Genomic DNA, 26,618 nt, shown 5'->3' with positions numbered 1-26,618 from the left:
ATTCCGATTTCACGGGAAATCATTCGGTTGAATACCTTCACGTTTTTTCAAAATGGAATATACTGTAAGTTATATTCAAAACAGCGCTGCTTTATATTTTTTTTTTTTTACGTGAGCTTGTCTAACTTAACAACTGACATCAATTACGAATTTGCCATCATGTTCCTGTTTTTTAACATCTTCTCTTAACTGCCGCAGAATAAAAGGAAGACGTTGCAAATGCCAAGGGGGAGTAGTAGAGTTAAATAAAATTACTCTTCAAAAATTTTAAAGACAGCAACGCAGCAAAATGAATTGGCCGACTAAAAAGTTGTAAGGCTCGAATTAATTATGACTCAAGAACACTTGTTCCTCTATGACGCGTTTCTCCTTTGTTGTCGAGTTATGGAATAGTGGTTAAAAGCAATAAGGACATTCTTTTATTATATTGTCATTGATTACATTGAATTAAACAGGAAGACCAAAACTCATAAAACTACTACTCAATTATTTATACTAGTTGGTCTTTGAGTGAAGTGAATTTGATGCAGAACACGCGAAATATATTATTACTATTCGACGAATGATTTTGTTTTACCTCACATTAGAGCGACACGCTATGTCAAAAGAAAAATTATACCAAGAGAAATCTGCCCGCTCGAAAAACAAATTTATGCTTATCAAAAAGACCCAATGTCGTTTTTCACCACCGATCTACGCCAGTTTTCTTGACAAGGGAACTTTCTGGTAGTAAATATGAAACTCTTTTTCGAGTTACGTACATCAGTATATCTGTGCAGCTGATGTTACTACGTGCTAACCGTTCTACCTTAAAATTATTGAAGTTAAAGTTTTAAATCTTGGTTCAGAAGGTAAAAAAATTGAACAAGATAATAACTACTAGCGTTAGCGACAGTTTGTCAGCTTTCAGTTTGTTTACTACGATTTCATTAGCCAGTCTGTTACGACTTCCCTTGTAAGCATCGATCGCCGTAATCAACATCCGCTGTGAGAGAAACATCTGAACCCAGGTTAGAAGAAAGTCGAATTATTAACGAAACCTAGCATGTGTCATGCTTTTGTAAAAGAACACAGGATTTCTATTTTCGCTTTGTGACAAATTGCAGAATTTTCTTTGAATGAAGTAGATTTCTCCTTTCGATAAAATGTCCCTATGACAGTGTAAACGTTCGAAATAATTTACATGTTTTACCCGTACACAGGTTTTGTATTGACGAATTTCTCTTGTTTTGGTAGAAATGTTTGTCGTGGAACTTAGGATACCGCGACTCACGTTGTTTACTTCCGGTAAAAGAAACAAAATGACCGCACTGACCCCGCTTAAGCAAAAAAACAAAATTGCAACCAAGGGCCAAGGTTTATTGTCTGCAATAATTTACATGTAGATTTGCACTCGATCTGCTACTAAGGTACTGAGCTCCAGGAAGTTTGTGCTGAAACTAATATATTCCGCTGGCGCTAAGAAGCTTGAATACACTTCACCGACAGAGTTAAAAAGCGACTCAGAAACGAAAGTGAGAATTTCTCTGAAACGTCAGTCAAACCAGTATGCAGCGTTTCTCGGAAAGGGAGGTTTGACAGTTTTCCTTGAACCGAACTTGTGCGGCCGACCCTGACCGTGAGGGATCGCATGTTTATTATTTAGTCTAGGAAAAAATTATTTCAGAACGTTGCCAGTTCCCAGTTCCTGTGTGATTTCATCGTCTTCCGTACATTTACACCTAAATGAGGATCAGTTGGAGGTCTACAGACTAAACTACTTATATCACTCTTTGCTGTAACTCCGAAATGCAATTTGGAAATCATGTTCTCGTCAAATCTGTTTCTCTTGTTGGTGCTATCACTGACAGTGAATGTTTCAGCTGGAATTTACTTCTTTCTCGCTCCAGCGCTCGCCTTTCCTATTTCAAAGTCAGATAGCGAAATCGCTAAACGGCTGATCAAGTTCTACAAAGAAAAACCAAGACTCATCCGAAAACTGTAAGTACCGCTCAGCAACTTTTTCAAATTTTCCTATACTGTCATTTTTTTTTTCGATAATCCTGGGGAAAAATTTCTCACGAAGGACATTTTTCACGAAGGAGAAGTAAACAGTGTAATTTCATCAAACTATAGCGAGACGCTTCGCCGAACTTCTTTTCCGCGAAAACTGAAGGTCTCTATTTCACGCGTGTCCTCACGCATGAACACACCGCATCACGCGCGCATTGCGTTAAGATTTTAGCACGCTCAGAACAGATTTTTTAGGTCAAGAAAGCGACGAGTATTGACGGTTGTCTTAAAACTCATTTATAGAATATTGAGTATCGAGACATTCTAAACAAGGAAAAGGAATATTCTGTAAGGAAAACTGACTATGAATATTGACCACAAAATGTTAATAAAAATAGATCCAACGATTGATTTGCAGCAGGAAATTAAACGTATGCAGTATTCCCTACGTAAGAAATTTTTTAATAATTCTGAAAGAGTAATTTTGTGTAATATTAACATAATTTTTTCCATGTGATAAGATAAAAAAAATCTACTGTATTAGCGCAATTACTGAATAGTAAGTAGATTTAGAGACCCAACTTCGTCTCTTCTGCCAGCTGGTCTTTAAAACTGTCACTTTCCAGCGATTTTTTCCGCAAACTTGTTTCACTTTCTGCTTGTGGCTTTGTGTGTTTTAATTTCGATAGCTATTTCAGAACATAGCAACCTGCAGTGTGTCCTGCTTGTTTTGAAAAAGTTGTACGAGCAAAACTGTAATTGGCTTTGGCTAATGATCGATTCGACCAAGTGAAGCCCGGCCGACTTTCTGACTTCGATTCGTATAATGTAACTGATATCATGGCAGTTCCTTCATTTAATGCCCAGAAAATCGTGTCAGTAGACGTCTTTCAAACGTTTATCCTTCACATCTTATAATTTCACCAAAAAAATCTTAGAAATGTGACTTCTATAGTTTAGGTTTACCTCTTATGTAATTTCAGAGCGACACGCTGAGGGTCACATTGTCACGAAAGCGGCTTTGAACAATTTACGGGAATAACACGAAATTACGGTTGTAATAATTCAGTCTACTTGTTGTTAGAGTTCGGTTTTCGAAATAGCATATTTATAGCGTAGCACTTTCTAGTAGTCTAAAAATAATACTTCAGTGTTAAAACAAAACAAAGAGCATTGGAACAAAAGAACTGATTGGCCAAATTTCAGCTTGCGTATCGAATCGTTACATTATTATGTAAGTTATAACCGAAAGCGTGTTCATTATCTGTACACGTGGATAGTTACTAATAGGATTTTAGTCTCTACACGTGTTTCATTTTCACATTATTTGGTTTATAAAAGATCGAAGGTGGCTTCATGATCGAGAAGCCGAGAGATTAATGACTTTTCAAGCACAAATTTAAGTCTGTAACCGGCCGTTCGAATTTCCACTGAAAAAATGCGACAAAGCTGCAGTATAGCGTGACAAAAATTTTAGTTTTCTTTTAATTTGCATCGAAAGAAAACTTGATTCTCTAAGCCTATGCCGCGCGTTCAAGCCGAACTCTATGAATTTCAAGAGCATAAATTTTCAACTTTACTGCATTTTTCTCTTCTTGTTAAGTCAAAGAGTAAGAAATGTGACAAAACAAACTGGGGGAGTCGCTTAATTTCCGTCACTAGTATAAGAAAAATATATGCCGCTCAGTAAGGAGAATCACACCTCTGATCTTGCCCTACTTCCGCTTTGAGGATAGCACCACTTGCCCTGGTCTAAGCCACAAAACTATATTTGGTATTCTGTAATCCGCTGAACGAATACAAGGGATACTGAAGGACAATACCGTAAATATTGGCGGTTCTCAAAAGAATGCTGACAGCGACGGATAAGTTCGCGTGTCTCTGTGAGTGGAATAGAGCCCTTTTTTTGCAACCGGTCAACTAACTGTTGGTTCTCGCGCAGATTAACGATTAGCTCAAGGCTTTAAATTATTCTACAGAAATGAGTGATTTATTTTTCGACTTTCATTTACTCTGAGGGCTATGACGTTATCAGTTAATTTACACTAAGCCAAATGTTGACCTCGTTGACTAAGTCTCAAATATTGCTACTACTCCTTGTTTAGTATGACCTCGTCCTCGATGTTTTCACAGATATCACTCAAAGTTCCTGATATCCTCCTAAAAACCGGAAACATAGTAATCTAATTCCTTGTCCATTTGCTTTGTATTTTATTAATCAAACATTTTCTTTTCTCCCTTTTTCCAGCTTCAGGGACCAAATTTTTGCCATCCTGCTCTTTTCCTGCGGGCTGTATTGCTCTTCCTCGAGAGAAATGTACGCCAAGCCTCTTCGAAACACATCATCGACCTTCTTGGTCATCTTCTCCGTGTACCTTGGTAACTACGTGTTCAAGTTTTGTCAGGACTTTTTACTGAGACGCGAGCTCCCGCTATACAAGATCAGCTTGCTGCATCACTTTGTGACTGCAACAACCTACGGTGTGATAATTGCTTACAGGCAGAACTCAATATCTGGCGTAGTGGGGCTTCTTTTCGAGGGAAGCGTCCTTGTTTTCGACTTGAACTCTCTGCTTCGATTTCTGGGCGTTAGCAAAACTGGTTGGCTTGTATTGTGCACATCTGTGCTGCGATTTTTTGTCACTATTTTATTAAGGGCGCTGTGTCCTATCGCCTTACTCGCTATAACTCTTTCGACTCATACTCCTTTGTCCCTGGAATATGTTCCTCTCGGATTTTTCTTTATGAACATCGTGTTCTTTTCCATGATAAATGGATGGCACATCAAGATGTCGTTTGAGGGCTTCAAAAAACGTTTGCTAGCGAGACGCCTGTCGTATTACTACAGCAGACCGAGGGCAGCCAGTGATGGTATGGAGCTGAATAATGTTGCCTCGCTGACTCAGATACTAACGCGCACTGCTTTACCCATCGTTATACCAAGCGACGCAAATTTCAGACTTTCGTCTCCCGTATCAAACGTGAACATGAATAGTGATGAGGTATCTAACATTGCTGTTTCGCGACACGAACGGACATTACCTCAAATTAACGTCATTATCAACGATACGCCAGCGTCGAATGAACCAATAAACCAAGTATAATCGAGAGAATTCGTTAAATTTCCTCGGGGGTGTTATACAAGATAACTCTACAGATTATGTAAAGAGTCATCGGCCATGCTGATTTATTTCGAGTCTGGAGCAAAGAAAAAAATCGAAGCCGGTCTCGAGAAAGATTCAAAACTTGGACCCTCTGTCCACTCATCGAAATTTCTTTGTCATTAAGCCACAGAAAAGTCCCAATTAAGCTACATGGAACTTTTGGCCATGAGCCGCCTTTAATGAACCACACGTGACGTCCTCAGATCTTGCATGTAAATTGCCGCACAACAAGCGCTAACTATGAAAAATACTTAGTTCTGAGAACCGCTCCATGTGAGAAGCTTTCTTATTTTAAAATTGTATATAAGTAAAAAAGTACATGTATCATAAAGTTAAAATGTATTTAGTTTATTTTTTGCGGGCTTTACTGTTGATGCTTGTGGAAAACGGTCAACTAGTAGTTCATCTTCATGAAGGAGTTAATGAAAATAAAAGAAAAGATCATTAATTAAGGCTCTTCTTTTTCAAGTCGGAGTGGAAAAGCTTCAGATAACTGGCCACATTGGATTTCCCCAGGTACAAAACCCTCGCTACGTGATCTCCGTTTCTTTAATTATTAAAAACAAATGAAATTATTTGCCATCCATCTAACACAACTACCTTTGTTCTGACACGTGCTATTAAGCGCGACATAATTTATATTCCTTATTGTGATAACTATCATGCAGATAAAAAGCAAAAAAAAACAAAAAAGTTCCCCATTATCTTTGTACCACAATGACTAATTAAGATGGGCTAAGGGGCCGACTAGAAACCGGAAAGTCGCCAGAATGTCCATCAAAACTGGAATAAAAAGGATGTAATAACCGCTCGAAACCGAAATGCAATCAGCGAAAATATTGATACAAAGGTAACCGGTTACATTCATTGAAACCTTAAACCAGAGTACCATCAAATCATATCTGACTGCCCACCTGGTTGCTTTGTGAATTTTAATATATCTTAGAAAAGAGAAAGTGAGACAAAAAAGGCTTCATGCATAATTCGTGCTCCTAATCACGAAATTGGCCCTTTCCTCTCCGAGAAACACTATACCAGGAACATGCGATGGTAGCAACCTGATTTTTTCTTTTATTCTATTTATTTACTTTTTTTTTTCAGCTTTTCAAGATCATTATTATCTTCCCGTGCAACGATTCATTCGCAGTAGAACGAATTCCTTTTCAGCTGTCGGCAATTTTTCCATTGACAGATGTCACGTTCAACCTCTCTTCAGGTTAAATCCTAGTGAAACACGCGCTTCTGACATATTTTCTCGCTGATACAAAGCGCTGACTCATGGCAGCTCCACAGGAAGAGAGCACGTCGGTCAGCTGCTTGGCAACGTGAGTCAGGGTTTCTGAAACGGAAGCTTTTCTAATGGACAGAAAAAATATATATGTATCATAGTTAAAATCGTTTTGATAAGAAATCAACCTTTAATAAATAAGAAAAAATCCAGATCCAGTTTGACATTTGTTCAGGACAAGGCAAGTGGGTCAGTTTTTGGTTTCCGGTTTAATCAATACCCGGTTTTTCTGCTGTTTCGGTAACTATACTGCGGTTTTCGTTCTTTCTTTATCAAAGAAAATATTTCTCCAGTATCTATGGACAATATCTAAGCGGTTTTCGGTTTTATGCGATTTTTTCTGGACGGAGTTTCGGTTTCAGTGGAAATATTGGCTGGTTTTAAGTTTCGAGTAGGGCCCCAATGCCACTTTCCAGATGCTCAAGAAACATAAATTTATTAAAACTAAGAATGTGTTCATCGTAGGCGTTACGTGATACACTGGCTTCCGGATCATGTCCTCACAAAGTCTCAGATTATAGTCACGTTGTTAAATCTGCCAACATGAGACTCACTTATTCACGGCGCAAAGTGACCTCTCATTGTGTGCCTTGGCGGTGACGCTTGCATTTATAACTCTTCGTTAAGCAATACCAAAGGCATCTGGTAGTATTGTATTCAAACTTAATGGCCTTATCGTTACCGGGCACGTTTCAGAGTATGCGCGCGTGTTAGATAGTAATGAAACAACATAACAAAGAGGGTATCCTCCGTTCCACCCCCACCCCATTTCCTCCCCCACCCTCCCTTCCCTCCCCTCTCCACCTCCGGTCTGTTCAGCACTCATTTCAAAAGCAGGCTTTGTGGTGTCAAAATAACCTCAGCGTAATTTTTTCATTAATATCCAATTACACTTCGTAGAGTACAAATAACGCCCAAGACGAGTACAAATATCACGCGTTATCTGTACTCCAGAAAACCGATTAGACAGGTTTCCTCGCATCGCGCAAGCGACGAATTGGATTGAACTTACAAAAAAAAAAAAAATGGCGGAGAATTTAAATCATGTTTCTGACGACGAAGAATCAGAATGGCTGACGAATGTTGATCGAAGTTTATTAGTTAAATCGAACGAAGAAAAGCAGTCAGACGACAATGAAATTTTATCATTTATTGAAGAAAATAGAAACGGCAACACGACGACGCGCCAATTCCGTTCCACTTCGCATACTTCTGTCACGGGCTACCCGTAAATAAACATCCGCGAAGTTCGCACGCACAGAAATAACAATTTGGCTTTTTGGATAATAAATATCTTATCAGACGTTTTCGTGTGTCGTATCGCTGGGTATTTTTACTCGTTATTTGTATTTTGACACGCCCTACGGGCTCGTAAGAATAAGCGCGCGCGCACTCCGAGAACACGCTAATGTCATCATCATCATCATCATCATCATCCTCATCATCATGACTTTATTATAGTGTCAAAAAAAGCTATAAGCTACTTAGCCGAGGGTAAAAGAAACCCTCTACTAATTGGGGACATTGAAATAAAACCAATTTTAAGTTAAAACAACTAGCCTAGGTAAGTATCCTAGAAGATAAAAATAGATAACTAATAATAATGAATACACTTGATATTTACACTAAGATGATACATTATTTATATTAACTAGATTATATAACAAATAATAAATGGGTAAATAGATAAATAAAATGTAAAGCAATAGGTCAGTATGTAGGTCAGTTGCTACATAATATGCAGTTCTCACAATCAGGTTTAAGCTTAAGCGAAAGATTGATACCACGAATCTGTCGTTTAAATGATTGCAACGATGGTAAATTTCTAAGATTGCTAAACAGGCCATTCCACAATATTGGTCCTAGATATCTCAATGACTGTTTCCCATATGTTACCGAATGAAATCTGGGTATGTGAAAATCAGCCCCTCTAAAGTTGTAACCAGTGCTATTTAATGAGAACAAGTTCTTAATGCTCTGAGGACACATACCATGCTTCACTTTGTACATCAAGCATGTTATATCTTGAAGCCTCCTTTCATACAGTGTAGTTAATTTAACCTTATTCAGCAGCTTCTCGTCTTTGGATTTACCATCCCTAAAGACTGCGCGCAAACCCCTCTCCTGAATGCGCTCTAGTTTCCTTTTGTCACTCGCTCGACGGAAGTGCCATGTAAGATGACAGTAAGTAAGATAGGGAAGTATTGCGTCTTTGAAAAGTTGCAGTTTCGCAGCCGTGGGCACTACATTTTTTAATCTCATCAATACGCCAATCCTTTGCCTTGCTTTTTTACGCGTGATGTTTATGTGTTCACTAAAATTAGGCTTGTTATTGATGGTCACACCTAATAACTTAAAGCTATCCAGGCGTTCAATATCTGTTCCTTGAACCCTTACGCCAAACTCATCACCTACTTGTTTATTAGTGATTAGTATGATATTTGGAAAGGTTCCTCTTAGTAGATTAGATTCGTACCATACTGAGGCTTTTGTGGCAATCGCCACAAATCTCGTGCGTGGGAAATTAAAGTCTTCTACCCATAACCCTGCAGGAGACGGGAACTCCATTTATTCGTCCCTATCCGAGAAGGCTAGAATATCTAACCATTTCTTGATGTTATAGAAAGGTAGCATATTCTTCTCAATTATTTTAAGACCTTGAGTATTGGTCCGGCCGGGGCTCGAACCCTCGACCTCCCGCACAACAGTCCAGCGCTCTATCCATTGAGCTAACTGGGAGGCGGTCCTTGTCATTTGTTAACGCCTTTCTATTAGACCTGATAGCGTTCTTCCAACTTGTTGTCATATATGGCACATCTTTTGCTCTTACCCTCGTTTTCTTTGTGGGAAGATTCTCATCAATAATATTAGTTAACAGAGTATTCCAGTAGTGGAATTGGTCATCCAAATCATCAAAAATTTCTCCAACATGCCATAGAGCTTCAGAGAGGTCCTTGGAAAACTTTTCACAATCAAAGTTTTTAGAACTTCGAAAGGTTATAACTTTGTTAGGTTGGCGTGGAAGTTTTTCCTTCAGGATTCCATAAATAAGAGCATGATCACTAAGTGAAGGGTGGTAGATCCCACCACATTTAAATTGGTTTGGCTTATTTGCTAACAGTACATCAATGAGGGTAGAGGTTGTTATTGACCCTTTCTGCACCGTGCGTGTAGCTTTATCAATAAGACATGTGAAATCATTTTTCACCTCCAGGTCCAGGAGTAGTTTTCCTTCACCGTTTTATCGGACCTGAGCCGGTCAAGATTAAGATCACCGATTATGGTAACAGAGTCCCTCTGCAAGGAGGCCCAAGTGCAAATTCCGTTTAGTCCATCCTCAAGTTGTAGTCGATAATTACCTGACACCCGGCGGTTTGGCGGGGGGGGGGGGACGATATATGCCAATGATGATCATGTGAGTAGAACCAATTCTTATATCAACTGCGAGAGGTTGACCAATACTCATGGTCTTAAAATAAATGAGGAGAATTTGCTACCTTTCTAAAATCAGGAAATGGATAGATATTCTAGTCTTCTCGGATAAGGACGAATAAACCGTAGGCCCCGTCTCCTGCAGGGTTAGGGGTAGGAGACGTTAATTTCCCACGCAAGAGATTACTGTGTGGTGGATGTCCTCCCCTGGGTGGGATGGGTGGGAATTGGCCCTGAAAAGCCCCTATGGGGAGTGGTCAATTAACCTATGTATGTATGTATGTAAGGTTTCAAAAGTCCCATTGATCCTCAGCCTCCTACATGGTAGTAGCATTGATACATAGACCAGAATGTCACCTCCACACTTCATCCTGTCATTGTGGTATCAGATGTAGCCAGGAATGCGGTGAATTGATTATCAGGTTATATTGAATCAGTTTTTGTTTTGCTGATAAAGATAATGTGAGCCTTTAGTTTCCTGATCACTGCAGCAAGTTCTTCATGTTTGTTTTGAATGCTATTAATATTCAGATGACATAATAAGATATCAGTACGGTTTTTCCTTTTATTCTCCAGTTGCTCATCTTGTAGATCGTAACTGGGTGCCACTTGAGTCGTCGTGACCTCCATCGTTACTCTCGGAGTCAGCGGATGAGTTAAATGTCGAGTTCAATGTAGTATTAGCGAAGGGAAAAACTGATAGTAAACAAGGTGGACAAATCCAGCTAAAGCAATCCATCTGTTGGAATTCTCAGTACTGCTTTGGAGTAACCTTGCCACACTTTATGTGGCACCACGAGTCACACTGGTTACAGCTTAATGCTCGATGGTTGCGAGCAACAGTTTTGAGGTAGACATCGCAATTTTTGGGCCCTGGATTTTCAGTGATGTCGCCGCTAACAATCAGACGGATTAGTTGAAAACTACGATCCGAATCAGAGTAGAAGTGCACTCTTGAAGCAGTATATCCTTTGCCACGAGGGAAGAATCCAAGATGGCGGACATGCTTCCAAAGGCATGCATACTGCTTTTTAGGTGGAATTCTCTTTGTGTGGCCGCCAGAATTCAACCGAGAGTGGAAAGGGCCACTCCGAAAGCTTCCCAATTTATTTTCACTCACTTGCGATGAGCTAAGTGCCAGAAAAATGAGAAAAAGCTGAGAGCAGAGAAGAACTGGACCTCTCGTCATGCTGACCGAGGCGCAATCAATGGACCAGGTAAAGAGGTTCGATGGTCTTAAGCTCTTGAACGAGCCCGGTGACCTATATTTTTTATTTCATAATTTTAGTGTTCAAATTATTCCCTTTGAGTTGAAAAATTAAAAAAATTCCTTGATGGTTTAAAAAGTGAGAGCGAAGCCCGTTAATCGATGATGCAAATTAACATGGACCTTGAAAACAAAGACTCGAGGATCGTTTTGAGTCGAAGTCATTTAAAATTGCTTAATTTTTCCACAAATTAGATATCAAATTGTACTATATGCTCGAGACTTTCTACCTATCAAGTTTTTTTTCCAAGTGTTAGCTTAAAACCTTTGCTTCCAACTACCGCAAAGTGTACCGTCAACCGATGAATTGACGTACATGATAAGTGCCAGCACAGTACATGGGGTAAGATTGGCCCATCATATCTCTTAGACAAGCACGGTGTCCTATCTTTTTTATTGCATTTTCGAAACAGACATTGGTAGGGAATATTTAAGGAAAGTTTAAAAAATTGCTCGATAACTTTTTTTTCTAAGGAATCTATTTAGGAGGGGAAAAGCAAATTATGGTGATTGCAGCTGCTTTTTTCGGTCTCTTGTCATCTTTCCGCTCTTGTGCTAATCAAAATCAGTGAGAATAGTTAACTGTTTATTCTTCGCTTTCGGATGCAATAAGCTTTTAATTTGTTCGTTTCTCAACGGCATTACGTGTCAGGGTCTGTCAGTAGTTGTAAAACTTGTGGGAGGACGTTTTCAGATACCAACTGGTCACAAAATGGTAGCTAATTCTCGTGGTAGAAATCTCAGGAAACCATTTATGGCAACTTATCCAGTTTGAGGCATTTATTGTGACTAAGAATTATTTTTTGTTTTTAAAAGATAAAAAATACGCTGAATCATAATTACCATAAATTCAGGGAGCGATTAAATAGCCAACCGTTCTCCTGTAGCGTTTCGTACCTGTTTTATAATCATTTTCCGTTTGAGGTCATTCATCGCCTTAGTTTGGTTGATCAAAATGAGTCGGAAATTTTTCTTCAAAAAATGTAGCAGTTATTTTTTTCGAGAAAAAACCGTGACATACAAAACTTCTAATGAAAAATCAGACGAGGTACAATTACAGTAACTGAGCTATTTATTATAACAGACCTGAAAAAGGGAAACGAGCACAAAGCTAGGATATACCAAAAGACAAAAGAGTCGTTATCAAAGTAAATGTATAGCAGTCTAAATACGTCTCTGGGTCGCAAAGGAAAGGAAGTGTATATCGTCTAACAAAAATATACCGAGAGAGGAAGAATCACATAAGCTATGAATTTAAGCCTTCTAAATTACGAGGTAGCCCCACCTAGCTGCAAAAGGCTCATTCTCCCAGGTGGGGAGCTGCCCCCTCCTGCCACTGAAGTTAAGGATGTTCTTCTTTTCCTCATCATCTTCAACATCTTTTCACTCCCTTTCACGGCTGTTTTAAACGGTTTGGTAGTGGTGGCTGTGCGAACGAAATCTCGGTTGAGAACCAAGAAGTCTAATATTCTGCTTGCATGTACAGCTGTGTCTGATTTGGCTGTGGGTGTGATGATTATCCAACCAATGATGTTCATTGCTTTAACGATATCAGTGTTTGTCGGAAAGAGAACGATAGGATCATGTGCATTACAACCTGTCACAATATTGCTCACGAATTTCTTATGCGATACGTCTCTTATCCACTTAGTCCTTATAGGCTGGGAACGATATCTGGCCATAAAGCACGCACACGCGTATAATACCAGACTCGTCACGGAAGCCCGTTTGCTGATTGCATCCATCTGCTTTAGCATGGATATTTTCTCTTATCATGCACATTCCCCTTTTCTTTCACCCAGTAGTAGCTTTTTGAATTAAAAACACATTTATCGTCCTTTCGCTGGTAATTACCATTTTTTGCCATTCCATTCCATTGTTCATCACGAGGTTCGACGACACCTAAACTTGTCAACTTTCTGTCCTTGGGTTAATATCACAGGATAATTGTCGATTTGATTGTCATGTGCATGTAAAGTTGATTAAGGCGAATGAGTGCTTGTTTATATTAAGATCCTTAGGTAAGGAAGGTTATCCTCAGGTGGAGTTAGATCACTTATTTTCAAGTATTGTGCTTCCTAGCATCACTTATGGGTTGTCGGTATATGGTGCTTCTGAGGCAGAGCTGACAGCAATGCAGTGTTTTCTGGATAGATGTCACAAACGTTAATATACATCTAAATCATTTTCTATTAAACACCTTCTGGAAAAGCAGGGTAGAAAAGTATTTCGTAAGGTATCTGGCATAGACCGACTCCGTCTAAGGGGACTATTACCCGAGAAGAAAGTATCGACTTACAATTTAAGGAATCGAACAAGTCAGTATTCGAAAGTTAATACAGGTAGATTCAAGAACTCTTTCATTAATCGCTTAATTTTTAAATACAATTTAGCTATGTGAGTTTATAATTTAGATATATTTACTTTTTACTCAAATATTGTAACATAAGATATGTATTTTTTATCTTGTGAGGAAATAAAGACTACTACTAAACGAAATTTCACAACGACAAGTCACAGCAGGGGCAAGGCACAAAATTCTACTAAACAATAAATCTCTCCAACTGACAGCTACCATCGCTCTAGTCCTTCTTCTTTGCTATGCACCTATATTTGTTTATAGATTTTTTTTGGTGCGCCATCCCAATAACACGTCTCCGGTGGTCCCATACGCTGGTATTTTAATTTCTTTGTCGTTTGCAACACTAAACTCATTGTTAAACCAGATTATTTACGTAGCCAGGTTAAGGGAGTTTAAAATTGCCTTCATTGAGTTGTTAAGTAGAACTGCAACCTTGGCCGAGGCAGAAGAACGCGAGAGGCGAATATTTGGACCGCGTGGGAAGGTTGTGATAAGGTTTAACCCGTGACATTAGAAAGAAAAAATCCGCAGATTAAAAGAGCTCTGAGCGATAGGGATATCACATTCAACAAATGACCTAAAACTGGTGTAACACACCTATAAAAGAGAGTCTTAGAGTGATAGACACGCTTAACTGAAGGGTTCTTATAGTTAATTACTCACAGTCCTTGCCTCGCTTGCGCTCTGGAAGAGGATCTGAGAATACTAAGTCTGTGAACAAGCTGGCTTAAAGAGCAATTTTCAACTGAGTGTCGAAAGTAATCCGGGTTTGCATTGGTTTTGTTTCATTTCGCTCTGTGATTGTCCAGAAAACTTGCGCCACTCTCTCAACCAAGCAGATGCAAAGACTAACACCAATCACGACTTGGCCCGCCGCGTTTTCCTGCGGTTTAGCTGTTTGCTTGACTTTCCTTCGAGTTCTCATTGGCTCTTCAGAGTATTTTCCTTACTTTAGATTAGTCGTAGTATTTACTTTGGTTTTGGTTTTGGTTTTACTACGACATTCTATCGAGAAGCGCTCAGAAAACCGGATTAGGAGGGAGGTGGTGCTCGATGGGTTTTAATAACAACGCCTAAGTATACTCCCTGACAGTTCATCTTTAGCAAGGCTTAATTTTTCACCATAGTTGACCATTAGTGGACCTCTTTCATCAAAGGTCTACCATGGTCTTAGAAAATTAAGTCAAGGATTCCAAATTGACAGAAGTACATGATGAAGAATAAAACTTCATGCCAATGAGTTCGCTTCATTTTTAATGAAGAACTGCAACAGAAAGGTACATTAGTGCTACACTGAGGCACTAGGGGGGGGGGTGAGAACGGGTGGTGACACTTGTCTTCAGCCCACCCCTCTCGTGGTCCTATTGTGCACTGTTTTTCAAGTTCCCAGGGATGCTGGTTTCCTTCTCACGTCATTTAGAAGTACTTTAGTTGATCGTTCGAACTACACTGGCACTCATACACTACATCATTCCTGCTCTTTTCATTTTCTTTTCCATTTTCTTCTGTTTCTTTGGATCCATTTCTGTTTCCACAGGTTGAGCAAAGAACCAAGGTCCTAGAATATAAACCCATAACAAGTACATAGCTCTGCATGGAACCTGAAATAAAACCCAGTGAACGGTTTAGTAGGCTTAAGTTCTAATTTTAGCCAGGTGGCCATTACATGAAGGTTGTCCAATCATTTTGTAAGGTTTCCCCGGCAGTTAGCCATTACATTTGTAACCCCTGGTGGAGAGAGGCAGTGAGAGAGTACAGTTTCTTGCCCAAGGTCACAACTTCATGGCTCAACCAGGGCTGAAATCCAAACCTCTCCATCCAGAGTAGAAGGTTTGTAGGTAAGGTCTGTCCTCAAGCCAAAAACCCCACCCGGCTGGGAGTTATCCCAGTTCCTTAACATGAAGCCACTAGAAGTATTACTACTCCCTCCTTCTCCCTCCCCCCCCTAGAGGTGCAGTGACCTCATTGTAAGTGTGCTCAACTCCAGATCAAAGTGGTTTAGGTTCGAGTCCTGGCCAGGGACATTGTGTTGTGTTCTTGAGCAAGACACTTTACTCTTACAGTGCCTCTCTTTACCCAGGAGAATAAAATGGGTTCCAGCAAATTTAATGCTGGGGTAATCCTGCAATGGACTAGCATCCCATCCAGGGGGGGTGTAGAAATTTTCCTAGTCACTTCATGGTACGGAAACTGGAGTTAAGTGCGGGCCCAGTGGGCCACCTAGCTCATAGGCAGGCTTTACCTTCCTCTTCCCCCCTCCCCCTAGATGGGCTGCCAATTCATTGCAAGGTTACCCCCCTGCATTACATCAGGCTCCCCTAACAATTTGCTGGTACCCATTATCCTCCTGGGTGAGGAAAGGCACTGTGAAAGTAAAGTGTTTTGCCTACAAATGCAACACAATGATCTGTCCAGGTCTCCAACCTGGATCCCTTGACCTGGAGTCTAGTGCACTAACCACTGGGAAGACACCTCTCCTACCTCCATCCCAGAGCAAAGCACACAAACCTCTGAGCCAATGCATGTCCCACAAAGTAGCCACAATCAGACCCAAAGAATAATCATAGTTATTATCCAACTGTGCTTCATGGAGTACAAATAACGCGCGAGAAGAGTACAAATATCACCCAATATTTGTACTCCAGAAATATCAGTGAAATTTGCCCATGCTCAAATAACAATTGGCTTGTTGGATAATAAATCTCTTGTTAGACATTTTGTTGTGTAGTATCGCCGAGTATTTTAACTCATTTTTTGCATTCTGACTCACCCTACAGGCTCGTCAAAATACGGCACAACTCCTAATACTCATCGATACTACACAAAATGTCTAATAAGACATATTAATTCGTTTCATGAATGCTGCTATGAAAAGTCTCAAAAGTTGACAAAAAAAAAAAAAAAAATAGAAATACCCTTACCAGCAGCCAAAACAGCCACATATAGTCTGTAAATATTCCAAGTCCCTGAACTATCACTGTTAATATTATGAGGTCCTTAACATGCCTAAGGTCAAAAAATTTCAAAAGAACATCAGTTAGATTTTACTGTGTACTGAGATGGCTCTGTTATATTCTTTATTACTTTAACCAGTTCTCAAGAGTAATTGGTAGAATTTGAACTCAAACTCTCTATAATTAGCAGATTATTGATGGAACGCAAAGTGAGAGTCCTCTTTTAATGTAACAAATATTCCATCACAAATAATAACTCATTTTAGTTGATTTTTACCTGCATGTCTTTATTGCAGAAGGTTTTGCTTATTATCCTCACCGCCCATAAGTTGTTGAATTGTACATACATTTTCATTGGTTCTCATAATTTTATTTAATTTTTGTTGTTTTTGTATTTCCATAACGGGATATGTAGACTATGTAGATAACAACATCATTAAATAGCAACTTTCTTGTCTCTTACATCAACAATACAAATACATTCTAGTTGCTGTCCACAATTCAGAAACATATCAAAGATGACATTGAAATAAACATTATAAGAACAAAACCTTGCATTCTTAACACATTCAAATGCCTTAAGGCTTTGATCTTCATGAATCACTATTAACTTATGGTGGATGGTTAAATTTTGTCATCCTTCGTGAAACCAGAGAATGCCTGAGCTGTAGCCAGTACATAGTGAGGCAAGGCGTGGGCTTTAGTGAAAGGCTTCATATTCCAGGTTTTAGACAGCTATCAATTAGCAAATATAAGCAAACAGAATGGTTTTAAGCTCCATTCACAAAGCAAGCCATATGGAAAAAGTGAAATTCTAAAGAGGTTCCCCTGATATTCCCACTGCTAAAGCTTTAGTCTACCTATGGTTAGGTAGGTGGGTGAACCCAGTAGAGAATTACGTGTCCTATCGTTCTCTCCCCTGTACACTGTACAAATCTATAAATAAATAAATAAATAAATATGGTTCTGTATGCCCGCCTTTTACACTCAACACCAGCATCTATATTTTTCCATACTCCCCTTGATACATTTCCTTTAGTACTAACAGGGAAAATTAGTTTCACAAACAAAGTTTCAGAGGTTAATAATCATTTGCTTTATTCAAGATCTTTGCAAATGATTCAGCAATATTACAGTTGAGGGAAATTAGATTTTGGTCACCTTTAGGGTTTAAAGTGCTACCAAGAATGCATTAGAAAGTGATCATCTATCTTTTGAACAACTTGGGTGTATACTAAGAGAAATTATCTGACAGTACGTACTCTGCAGTTCCTGACTCCTGATTAAGATCCATTCCCCCATCTATAAGAGCTCCAGATGAGGAATATGTGGGTTTTGCCATTGAAGCCATGAACTTATAACATCCACTGTAAAGTGCTGTGGCAAGCACCAGAAGAACCTTCGTGTAAAAAGCCAAAAAAGCAGAACTTCAGAAATTTATAACTATAGCCAGTGAGAATGTTTCCAGTTTCTGCTGCATGAAGAGACTAAGAGTGGCTCTGTACTACCCCCTCCCCCCCCTTTAAATGTAATGCTTGTCTCTAGAGGGTGCCCTTTATCTTACCTGTCTAGTTTCCCTTGCAGATACCCATTAACCCTAAACACCCTTACATCAGTATCCATGTTGTCTATACTTTTCTATATACTTTTCTTTTGATACTGACAAGGAGAATTCATATAACGATCAAAACTTCTTAGGTCGGTGATCATTTGCTTCATTCTCATGATCTTAATGTTTCAGCAATATAACTGAGGAGAAATTAGATGCTGGTCACTTTAAAAAACCCTTTGACCCTGAGAAGTGATTAACCTGTAACTTCTCCATATGATATCCATACAGGATCCAGCAAACAGGTAATGAGAATACTTAAACTTGTCAGGTAGAAGTTTTTCCCTTGATTGAACACCAAATTCTCCTAACCAATTTTCAAGGAAATGTGTAGCAGCTAGAGGGGAGAATTAACAAATGAATCAGAAAGGGTTAAGATTTAAAGAGTTCATTGCCATGGAGAAGGGCACTTTCACAATGACCTGGCGATGCCAACTAGTTCAAAAGCAAGCAAAAAAAAAAAATTGGGGTTTTGGTTTAGTTAAAGTCGTAATACCACCAGCAAACAAAGAACAGAAATATTTCATATCATTATGAACAATGATTGTATTGGGAGTAAGAACTTACCCATGAAAACCAACTGGAGTTGAAGCCAAAAAATGTGAATCGGAATATTATGTATGTTACCTGAAATAAAGAATGGGAATTCAATGAAGAATTCACAAGAATTTCTACATTTCTTTACATAAGAAGGTCATTGAAAGTTGTGGAAACTCGCGGAATTTTACAATTCTAAAAGAGTATGCCCTCCATAGTAGTCACAAGAGTGAAGAAAATATGCTCGAATTCAGAAATATTTAAACCCTTACCTCAATACTTATCATAACTTTGGCATAAAAATCCAGAGTTTTGGTGTTTTCTTCCAGGATTTGTTTTTGTCCCTTAGTTCCTTGTTTCTTTGGCTGAAGTGCAAGTTACATGAAAAAATAACTAATAGCAAAAAGCAACATGAAACAATTGTGAAGTAACGACATAGATTTTAAGACTTTCTTATGGCGTGACACCATTCCTTCAGACAGTTAGTTCCTTCCTTAACCAAATGCTTTTAGTGAGGGGAGGGGGTGATAAATACATTTGTAAGTCGTCTTCGGGTATTTATATATCACGAATTCATCTTGTCCCGTGAGAAAAGTTTTGAGGTATCAAGTGTTTCATCTACAACCTGCCTTTCCCAAGATATAGCTAGATCTTCGATGTACGAGTTTCTCCCAATACTAACTGAATGATAAACATAGATTAAACCACAGATGTGTGGGATCATAATAAAACTTTAGATAAAACAGCTCTAAATTATCAGCCCGTAGAGTAGCATATGTAGCCAGAGGTTAATGATGTCGTTCTAACTTAGAGCTATGTGGCAACACGCGATAATTAAAATATTTTTAAATAAAAGCAGATCTGATAATGTTTCAAAATAAAAAAATCCAGCTCCTGATTTTTCTTAGTCAGAGAAAGAGGATGAACAAGAAACTGCTCGGTAATCGATATGAAACGGTACCGAACTTACCGCCATCTTGCCCTAATTCGGCTAGTTCCAGTCCTTCAGCAGATTTGACGCATTATGTTTTTTTCTACCAAAACTCTTCAGATTGTTTTCTTTACAAGAAAATTTGGTCAAGAAGTTATATACATGAACTTGGGAAATACAACCGGGGGTTACCTGACCACAAATTCTCATTACTCATAACTCTTGCTAGTAAGACTTGGCAGTCGCCTCTTTGAAATGAAGGGGTTGTAAAAAAAGCTGTAACTGGAGGTGTTTAAAACCAGATGAAAACAAAGGAACAGATAGGTGACAATTCTTTCATGGGAGGGGAACTGAAAAACAAACCCCAGTGGAGAGAGGGAATATTTGTCTAAAAACTCTACCTTGCCTTTGCTTGAAATGCAGATTCCCCTGTCTTTTAAGGTTTCCAAACCCTTATACAATAACAATAAATCAACGTAACAGATGGAAGAGTGTGGACAGATTGATGCATTTTTATTTCAGCTCTAAATCTTTGATCTCAAATAATGTTTTATTTAAACCTACACCTATTGCATACTGAATCAAACTTTAAAAAATGAGTAAGGATATTATTAATTGAAAATTATTTTCTTTTTTACATTTCTTTGTGCCTACATATGTAAACAGGGAAAGACAAATATTGAAATTCCCTATTTTGGGTGATAAAAATTTACAGTTAAAATACACAAGTCATCAAACTTTAGTAACCACACACACTAAAAAATAAATGAAGATTTCAGCTAGATTCACCAGTGCTAACCTGCACTTAGAACCAAAGCTAACAAAGATGACCATGAACTGATAGGGAATTCATTTCCCTTGGAAAATTTTTTTTAAGTGACCACATCAACAATATTATCAAATAAGGGCCAGAAAACTGTGACAGCGCCTCCAGAAAAGAGATGTGCATAAACCACCCTAACAATAAACAACATTAGACATTGAAAATCGAGGAAGGTAATATTTTGATATTAAAGCAGAGTCCTGGCCATTGAGCCACATAATAAAAACAGCAAGGGAAGAATGGATTTCTCACAAGATATTGGTAGATCTATTCCATGTAGATCTATTCCAAGAACTTTTTTAAATCTAATCTGTAATAAAATTAAACCCACAGAATGACAAGAAGCACTTTGTTTTTCAATGAGCACTTAATCTTTAGAAAGATCCGAAGCATTCTTTCAACGATATAAAATGGTGGACAAATGATGGACCCAGCCAAATGTAGTCATAAGATAATCCTAAAACCTACCACACTTCTATCCCTACATCTTTCTTGAGCACTCTTCAACTGAGTGTCAAAGCAACAAACCAAGGTCATTGCAATTCAGAAAAAATGAACATAAATCAACAGCCAATAAGAACTCAAAATAAAAACACCCAAACTGCCAAAAGAGCAAGAAAATCCAGGTGACCGAGTCATGATTAGTTTTAGTTTAGCATTTTCTTGGTTGAAAGGGTGGTTTGAGTTTTCTAGTCCACTTGCTGATAGGAAAAAATCAAATGTAAAATGTAATCTTGGATTTACTTTGAACACTTGATTGAAATTTGCTCTACATGAGAAGCCACAACCATCATGTCAGCTCTGCCAAGCTGAAGAGGCCCAGCAAAGTAGAAACACCCATCCATGCATGCTAACTAAGTAATTTACTTTTTTCTCGTGGTGTAGACCCACTATCACCACCACTGTCACCTATGTGTGCCTTATGTTGCTTAAACACGAAGGTGCACTATATAAGGAAGTCTTCCCTGGGAAGACCAAGGCTCATTTGTCACTCATTGTTGACGTGTGCAGGTCAAATTCAAATTCTGGTAGACGAACAAAAGGAGCTAATGAGATATCTATTGTTTACTTCCACCAGCATGGTGGCATGAGGTAACGTGCGAACCACCTACTTTGATCTCAAATTTACCGCCACAAATAAAGACAGTTTCCATTGGAGAAAGGAAATACAAATCTCAAAAATTCTTGTATTGCGATGAAGACATAAAACAATTTTGAGGAATGCACCCGCTGTTAACTGCTTTGGAGTAGCTGTAGCTCAAGCTGACTTGACACTAAGAGTTCTACATCAAGCGAAGGTTGATTGACAAATGGTCCAGTAGAACATAAGGCTCCTTTTATAGCGTGCCTTCGTGTTTAACTTAACAATCACCATAATACCATTTTCAAAATATAACAGCCTTGTGCCTCATATTTATCATAAGAAATACTTTGGAAAAACACTAATCAATAATTAAACTATTGGCTTGAGATTTATATTCCATGATAGTCACTGATAAGGGCAAAGCTCTCATCAAAGATGACTCAAGAATCGAGATGAAATTATCCATTTTTAATTGGTGACCTGTATTGACTTCATTTTGCTTACGACCACACATTGTTGATAACTTTACTCACTATGTATAGATGGTGAGTAGCATAGCCAATCAGGTTGCAGCATTTGTGATAAGCTGCTGGCAGATTTACACTAACTCACCTTGTCTCTGTTAATTTTTTTTTTGTGCGTTCATGGCAATGCAAGAAACATCAAGCCCTAACAGCTAGTAATGCTTCTTCCTACATAGAAGCTGTCTCTTTACAGCCACTAATTATTATCCATCATTACTATGTCCTTGTAGCCATGGACTTGGACACTACCCTAATCTGAGATCACAGTAGGTACAGCAGGGCTTGACATTAATGGCAGCCAACTAGCCACAGGCAAGTAGAAATTCAGTTTTGGCTAGTGGTTTCAATTTCCACAGCCAGTTTTTGGCTAGTAAACAAACTGAAATTGTTGTAACATCTAAGTTGTCACTAGCCACTTGACTGGTAAGTTGAAAAGTTAGTGTCGAGCCCTGTACAAGCCTTTGATTTAAAGTCTAAAACTGGTCTGAAGGTAAAATTGCATAAGATGCATATGTACAAGCTCTATTAAATTTACATGATTGTTTAAAATATCAGTTCTCCTGGTTCTCTATGAGTCCTCCTGTGTCCTCATCATTTACATATGGAGGAGGAGGTTCATCCAGTTTCACAGGATCCTCAACTGAATAAACGGGAGGATTTTGAAAAGTGGCTGGTACACCATTGACACCAAATGGGTATTCAGTAAAAACATAAGCTGGCTGCGGAACAGCAGGCTCCTCTTCATACTGGCGGCCCTGAGGAATCTGACACCAATGAAACAATTAAAAAGGAAAAAGATTAAATGATGAAATTTTCAATACTCATTGAATGTTGTCCTTTAGTAGCAATTTAGAAAATAAAACCGACAAAAGTTCAAATGAGGCCTTAAACTACCATAAAATCAAAGTTAAATATAAAATCCAAGCTTTCCCCAATCCACGACATGATCAGGGGCCTCCTGATGATACCCTGGATCGGCAAAAGGTTTTTTAGAACTCATTTGAACTATTTCCAGTTCTATATTACAGTTTCAATGTAATGGTTTCAGGGTAGTCTTCCATAAAATGTTTACAATTATTGATACCACACAGACAGACATACAGTGGAGACAAAGAAAGACCCACTAGAGGGTTATAAAGAAGTGATATCCAAGACCATATAGGCTGAGTCACAGAGATCATTGCTCATAAAATTACTTTGGACCAAATACTTCAGCCTCTGGGAATAATACAGTTCCAAAAACTGACCTGTTGTTGACTATGTTGCCTTAATGCTTGTGCAATAAGTCGTCTTCGATTTCTTGCATAGAAGTAAAATATCCAGAAAATAAGCTTTAAGATGACCACAACTATAATTATCCTGGAAAAAATACATTTTAAAGTTAGTAAATGTCATTACAATAACTCTTCTATTACCTAACAAAGCCAATCTTTCATAGTATGGTTCCAGAAAATATCCATATCCCCCCCACAGAGAGTTTTTCCAGTTTGATCCCCAATCCCCTGGAATTTCCATGATTTTTTCCACTTGGTTCCCCATACCCCTTGGAAATTCCAAATCCAAAAAGCTCTTTATGTAACCCCTTACCCTTCGGAAATTTGCCTCTTTTACACCCCTCTACCCCTTGGAATTTCGGTGACCGTCTGTGGGGGGTATAGATATTTTCTGGTACCATACATATGAGTTTACATGGTTACCAACTGAAAGTACACGATTAAGGTGGCTAGTACTAGTTTCCTCACGCAGGGAACAGGTCACTCTTGTGTCACAAGCAAGAGAAACGTGCGAAAGAAGCACAAGATGAAAATACGAAAATTCAAAACAAAGATGGCGGCACGAGGCTTTTTTCTAATTTTGTAAGAAGTTTACCAAACAGCATGTATTTGATGTGTTGAACAACCACTGCGTGTGCAGGAGACAGAAACGAAGATAAAGAAGACAATTTGCGGAGACCTAAAGGTTGCTTCACATCTAAACAAAATATCCAACCGATATGAAATCTTGCAACAGCAAAAAAAGGAGTACTCAAGTGAAGGATAATCTGCCTGAAGTGGAAGAAGACTGAAACTTCAAGGAAAATAATATAGCCAGAAGTTATGAGTAGTTCCTTTAAGATGAGCTCAGGAGGTTGTCTTTGTCAGCTGTTGAATGATTTTCTAAGCAGCAAATGTCTGTAAACATCAGATCGTAGGTGCTCGTGCGAACACACGCAATAGTCAGCGGTAGCTATAACAGATCATGAGCAAATGTCGATCTTATAGAATCCAGATTTTTAAATGCGTGAGAATGCGCATGGGAAATCCCTGGTGAAAACCCCACAGGATCTTTAAGGATCTTTGAGAATTGTCAAAGACCTGTCAAGGATCCTTTAAGACGAGGATCTTCAAAGGATCCTAGAAGGATCTTTGAAGGATCTTCAAAGATCTTTATATGCAAAATCATTTGATAAAATCCTCAAGGATCTTATGAAGATCCTCTGAGGAACCTACAAAGATCCTTGTAAAGATCCTAGCAAACTTCTAGCTGAAGCTGTCACTTGTTTAATTTGTCTCTGTGTTGTAAGATTATCAAAAAATAATCACTGATCTAGCAAGTAATCCACATAAAAACACTGTCCTATGTGGTTCTTCATTCTTCAGTTCATTTGTTTGGTCAACCATCTTGACAGTGATTTAATTTTACATCTATGAAAATATGCATATATAAGCTTGACATGATTAAATCCAGCCATTTATTGCAATTTTCAAATGTGTTTTTGTCTGGGCAATAGACAAAAGAAACCATCACAAACAAGAGATGAGGTTCAACAGACATTTTTTGAAGGTAAAAATCTCACAAGGATGGTACCATCATTTAACAGTACATATTTGAACAGTAATTTAAGACAAGATAATGTAGCAAATAGTAATGATTTTACAAAAATGAGAGCAAAACGCCATCAAAATAACCATATCTTTGGTTAAACCGATTTACACAGAACATTATGCTCGAGCCATAAAGTTGTCGCCTACTCAAGGATGATATTATGTTAAAAAGACATTACAGTCTTAGTTTAAGGATAATGCTCAAATTATTTTAGAAGCATAATATCTTACAATCTTGACATAACTAACACCTCATTTTCTGCGATTCAGAACTGAAAAATCTACGGCAAAGATTTGATCCTCGCGCGAAAGTAAATGCTTACGTAATTTACCCCTAGTAGAGTAAACACTACTTAGACTGTACTTACACATAAAACAGCAAATCCATCATAAGTCAAGGCCTTTAGTCACCAGATTTAATGCAAATTCTAGATGAATGAAAATTGACACGGCTTAACACAAAATCAAGTGTTTTGACAGTGGGTGAAATTGAAATACTACTGACTCACACTACAACTCGATTGCGCATGGGTCCTGACAGCGAAAATGATACCTTTGATCACCGTTATTTCATTTCACGAAAGGACTTCTTACTGAATTCTGAAGGAGTCTGTAATTTCTTAGGTCCCTTCACTTAACATGATAGACTTCAGCTCAGAGCTGGTTCGCCATGATGTTGCACAAAATAATATGCTTACTTCGATCGTCAAGTTTTCAGAAATGACGAACGAACAAAGCAATAATAATGATAAGAAACGAAACCTTAGAGAAATGGGACAGCGTATATGGCAACAATTTCCAAATAAAGGACTTTGAAATGTAAGCTTGGACAAAACTGAGACACAGTTTATTGCGTACATAACAATATGCAATCATGCATTAAGGACAAGTATCCCTTTTCTTGGCGGATTGTGTCAGGAGAAACCATTATTTTGGGCGCCAGTATAAAGGGAAAAAACCTAACACACCTCTACATACCTCAAGGAACGTGAAACTCATCCATTATAAAATGAAATGAAGACAAAAATTCGTGTAATTCACAAACACCTGTGTACCGTCACTTCACCCACAGAAGGAACTCGCCACAGTCCTACGCGGTAATAGCTTGAGAACTTTAAAGGAGGCTGGGACGAGAAAGTATCCGCCCTGAGGGAATGCTGTTAACTTTAGGGAACGAATAGCCGATAATAAAAATATGAATACAATAAAATAATAATAATGGAAAAGTAAAAACCGTAAATATTTGGCAAATAGCAGGTTATGATTATAATTAGGAACTCTATGATAGAACCCTGAACCACCTGAAAAGATCTTTGAACTATTTACATTTATTGTTTCTTTTAGACTTCACATATTTATCGTAGATTATTAGCACTACAAATTAGTTATTCTATATCTCTCAGCGTTAGCCTAGCTATTTGGGAGTACAAGTTCCAAGTTCCAAGTTCCAAGCTTCAATATCTGAACTGGTGATAGGAGAGGTGAGAGGGGCCTAGGGAGGGGTGGGTAGCTTACCACTAATTTCTAAGTTTTTCAGTGGAGGAGATGGGAAGTAAGGCATCACGAGCCTATTTTCCAGGCTGATCTTTTTAAAATAAGTTCAATTCACATACTTTGAACAACACCTGAATTACTTATTTCTACATCCAAAACATCTCCCTTGAATTCCCTCACTGTGCAAACATTACTCTTTGACAAGTCACACAAATACACACACTCAAACAAAAGCAGTTTCAAACGGGGTAGGAAAGTATGAAGGACTATAAGAGGTGTCAGTCCTGCTCGTT

At 38.5% G+C, this 26,618-nt stretch overlaps 3 protein-coding genes and 1 pseudogene across 4 annotated transcripts; 2 read left to right on the top strand and 2 right to left on the bottom strand.

Annotated features, from left to right (window-relative positions):
- The first annotated feature begins 930 nt into the window (after positions 1-930).
- LOC111336290 (uncharacterized) lies at positions 931-5,604 on the top strand. Its single transcript, XM_022942349.2, has 2 exons — positions 931-1,980; positions 4,241-5,604. Exons 1-2 carry the CDS (start codon positions 1,805-1,807, stop codon positions 5,094-5,096), a joined length of 1,032 nt encoding a protein of 343 aa, XP_022798084.1. The 5' UTR covers positions 931-1,804; the 3' UTR covers positions 5,097-5,604.
- A 144-nt stretch (positions 5,605-5,748) lies between these two features.
- On the top strand, positions 5,749-15,059 carry LOC148734722 (uncharacterized; annotated as a pseudogene). Its single transcript, XR_015998581.1, has 6 exons — positions 5,749-6,006; positions 6,258-6,684; positions 9,659-9,859; positions 10,453-12,944; positions 13,157-13,164; positions 13,626-15,059. The product of XR_015998581.1 is annotated as an uncharacterized LOC148734722 (transcript).
- Positions 14,743-19,622, bottom strand: LOC111336270 (transmembrane protein 208). The gene is made up of 6 exons (XM_022942325.2): positions 19,576-19,622; positions 18,878-18,970; positions 18,636-18,695; positions 17,722-17,858; positions 16,427-16,511; positions 14,743-15,106 (listed from the first exon to the last, which is right to left on the bottom strand). The coding sequence occupies exons 1-6, from the start codon at positions 19,579-19,581 to the stop codon at positions 14,969-14,971; spliced, it is 519 nt and encodes a 172-aa protein (XP_022798060.1). The 5' UTR covers positions 19,582-19,622; the 3' UTR covers positions 14,743-14,968.
- Positions 19,623-20,028: 406 nt separating this feature from the next.
- LOC111336277 (uncharacterized) lies at positions 20,029-25,931 on the bottom strand. The gene is made up of 4 exons (XM_022942329.2): positions 25,810-25,931; positions 25,200-25,259; positions 23,215-23,326; positions 20,029-22,731 (listed from the first exon to the last, which is right to left on the bottom strand). The coding sequence occupies exons 2-4, from the start codon at positions 25,220-25,222 to the stop codon at positions 22,519-22,521; spliced, it is 348 nt and encodes a 115-aa protein (XP_022798064.1). The 5' UTR covers positions 25,223-25,259; positions 25,810-25,931; the 3' UTR covers positions 20,029-22,518.
- Between the last annotated feature and the right edge of the window lie 687 nt (positions 25,932-26,618).

This window comes from Stylophora pistillata, chromosome 3 (assembly GCF_964205215.1).
Source record: "Stylophora pistillata chromosome 3, jaStyPist1.2, whole genome shotgun sequence".
Classification (NCBI taxonomy): domain Eukaryota; kingdom Metazoa; phylum Cnidaria; class Anthozoa; order Scleractinia; family Pocilloporidae; genus Stylophora; species Stylophora pistillata.
This window is presented reverse-complemented; position numbering and strand designations above follow the sequence as displayed.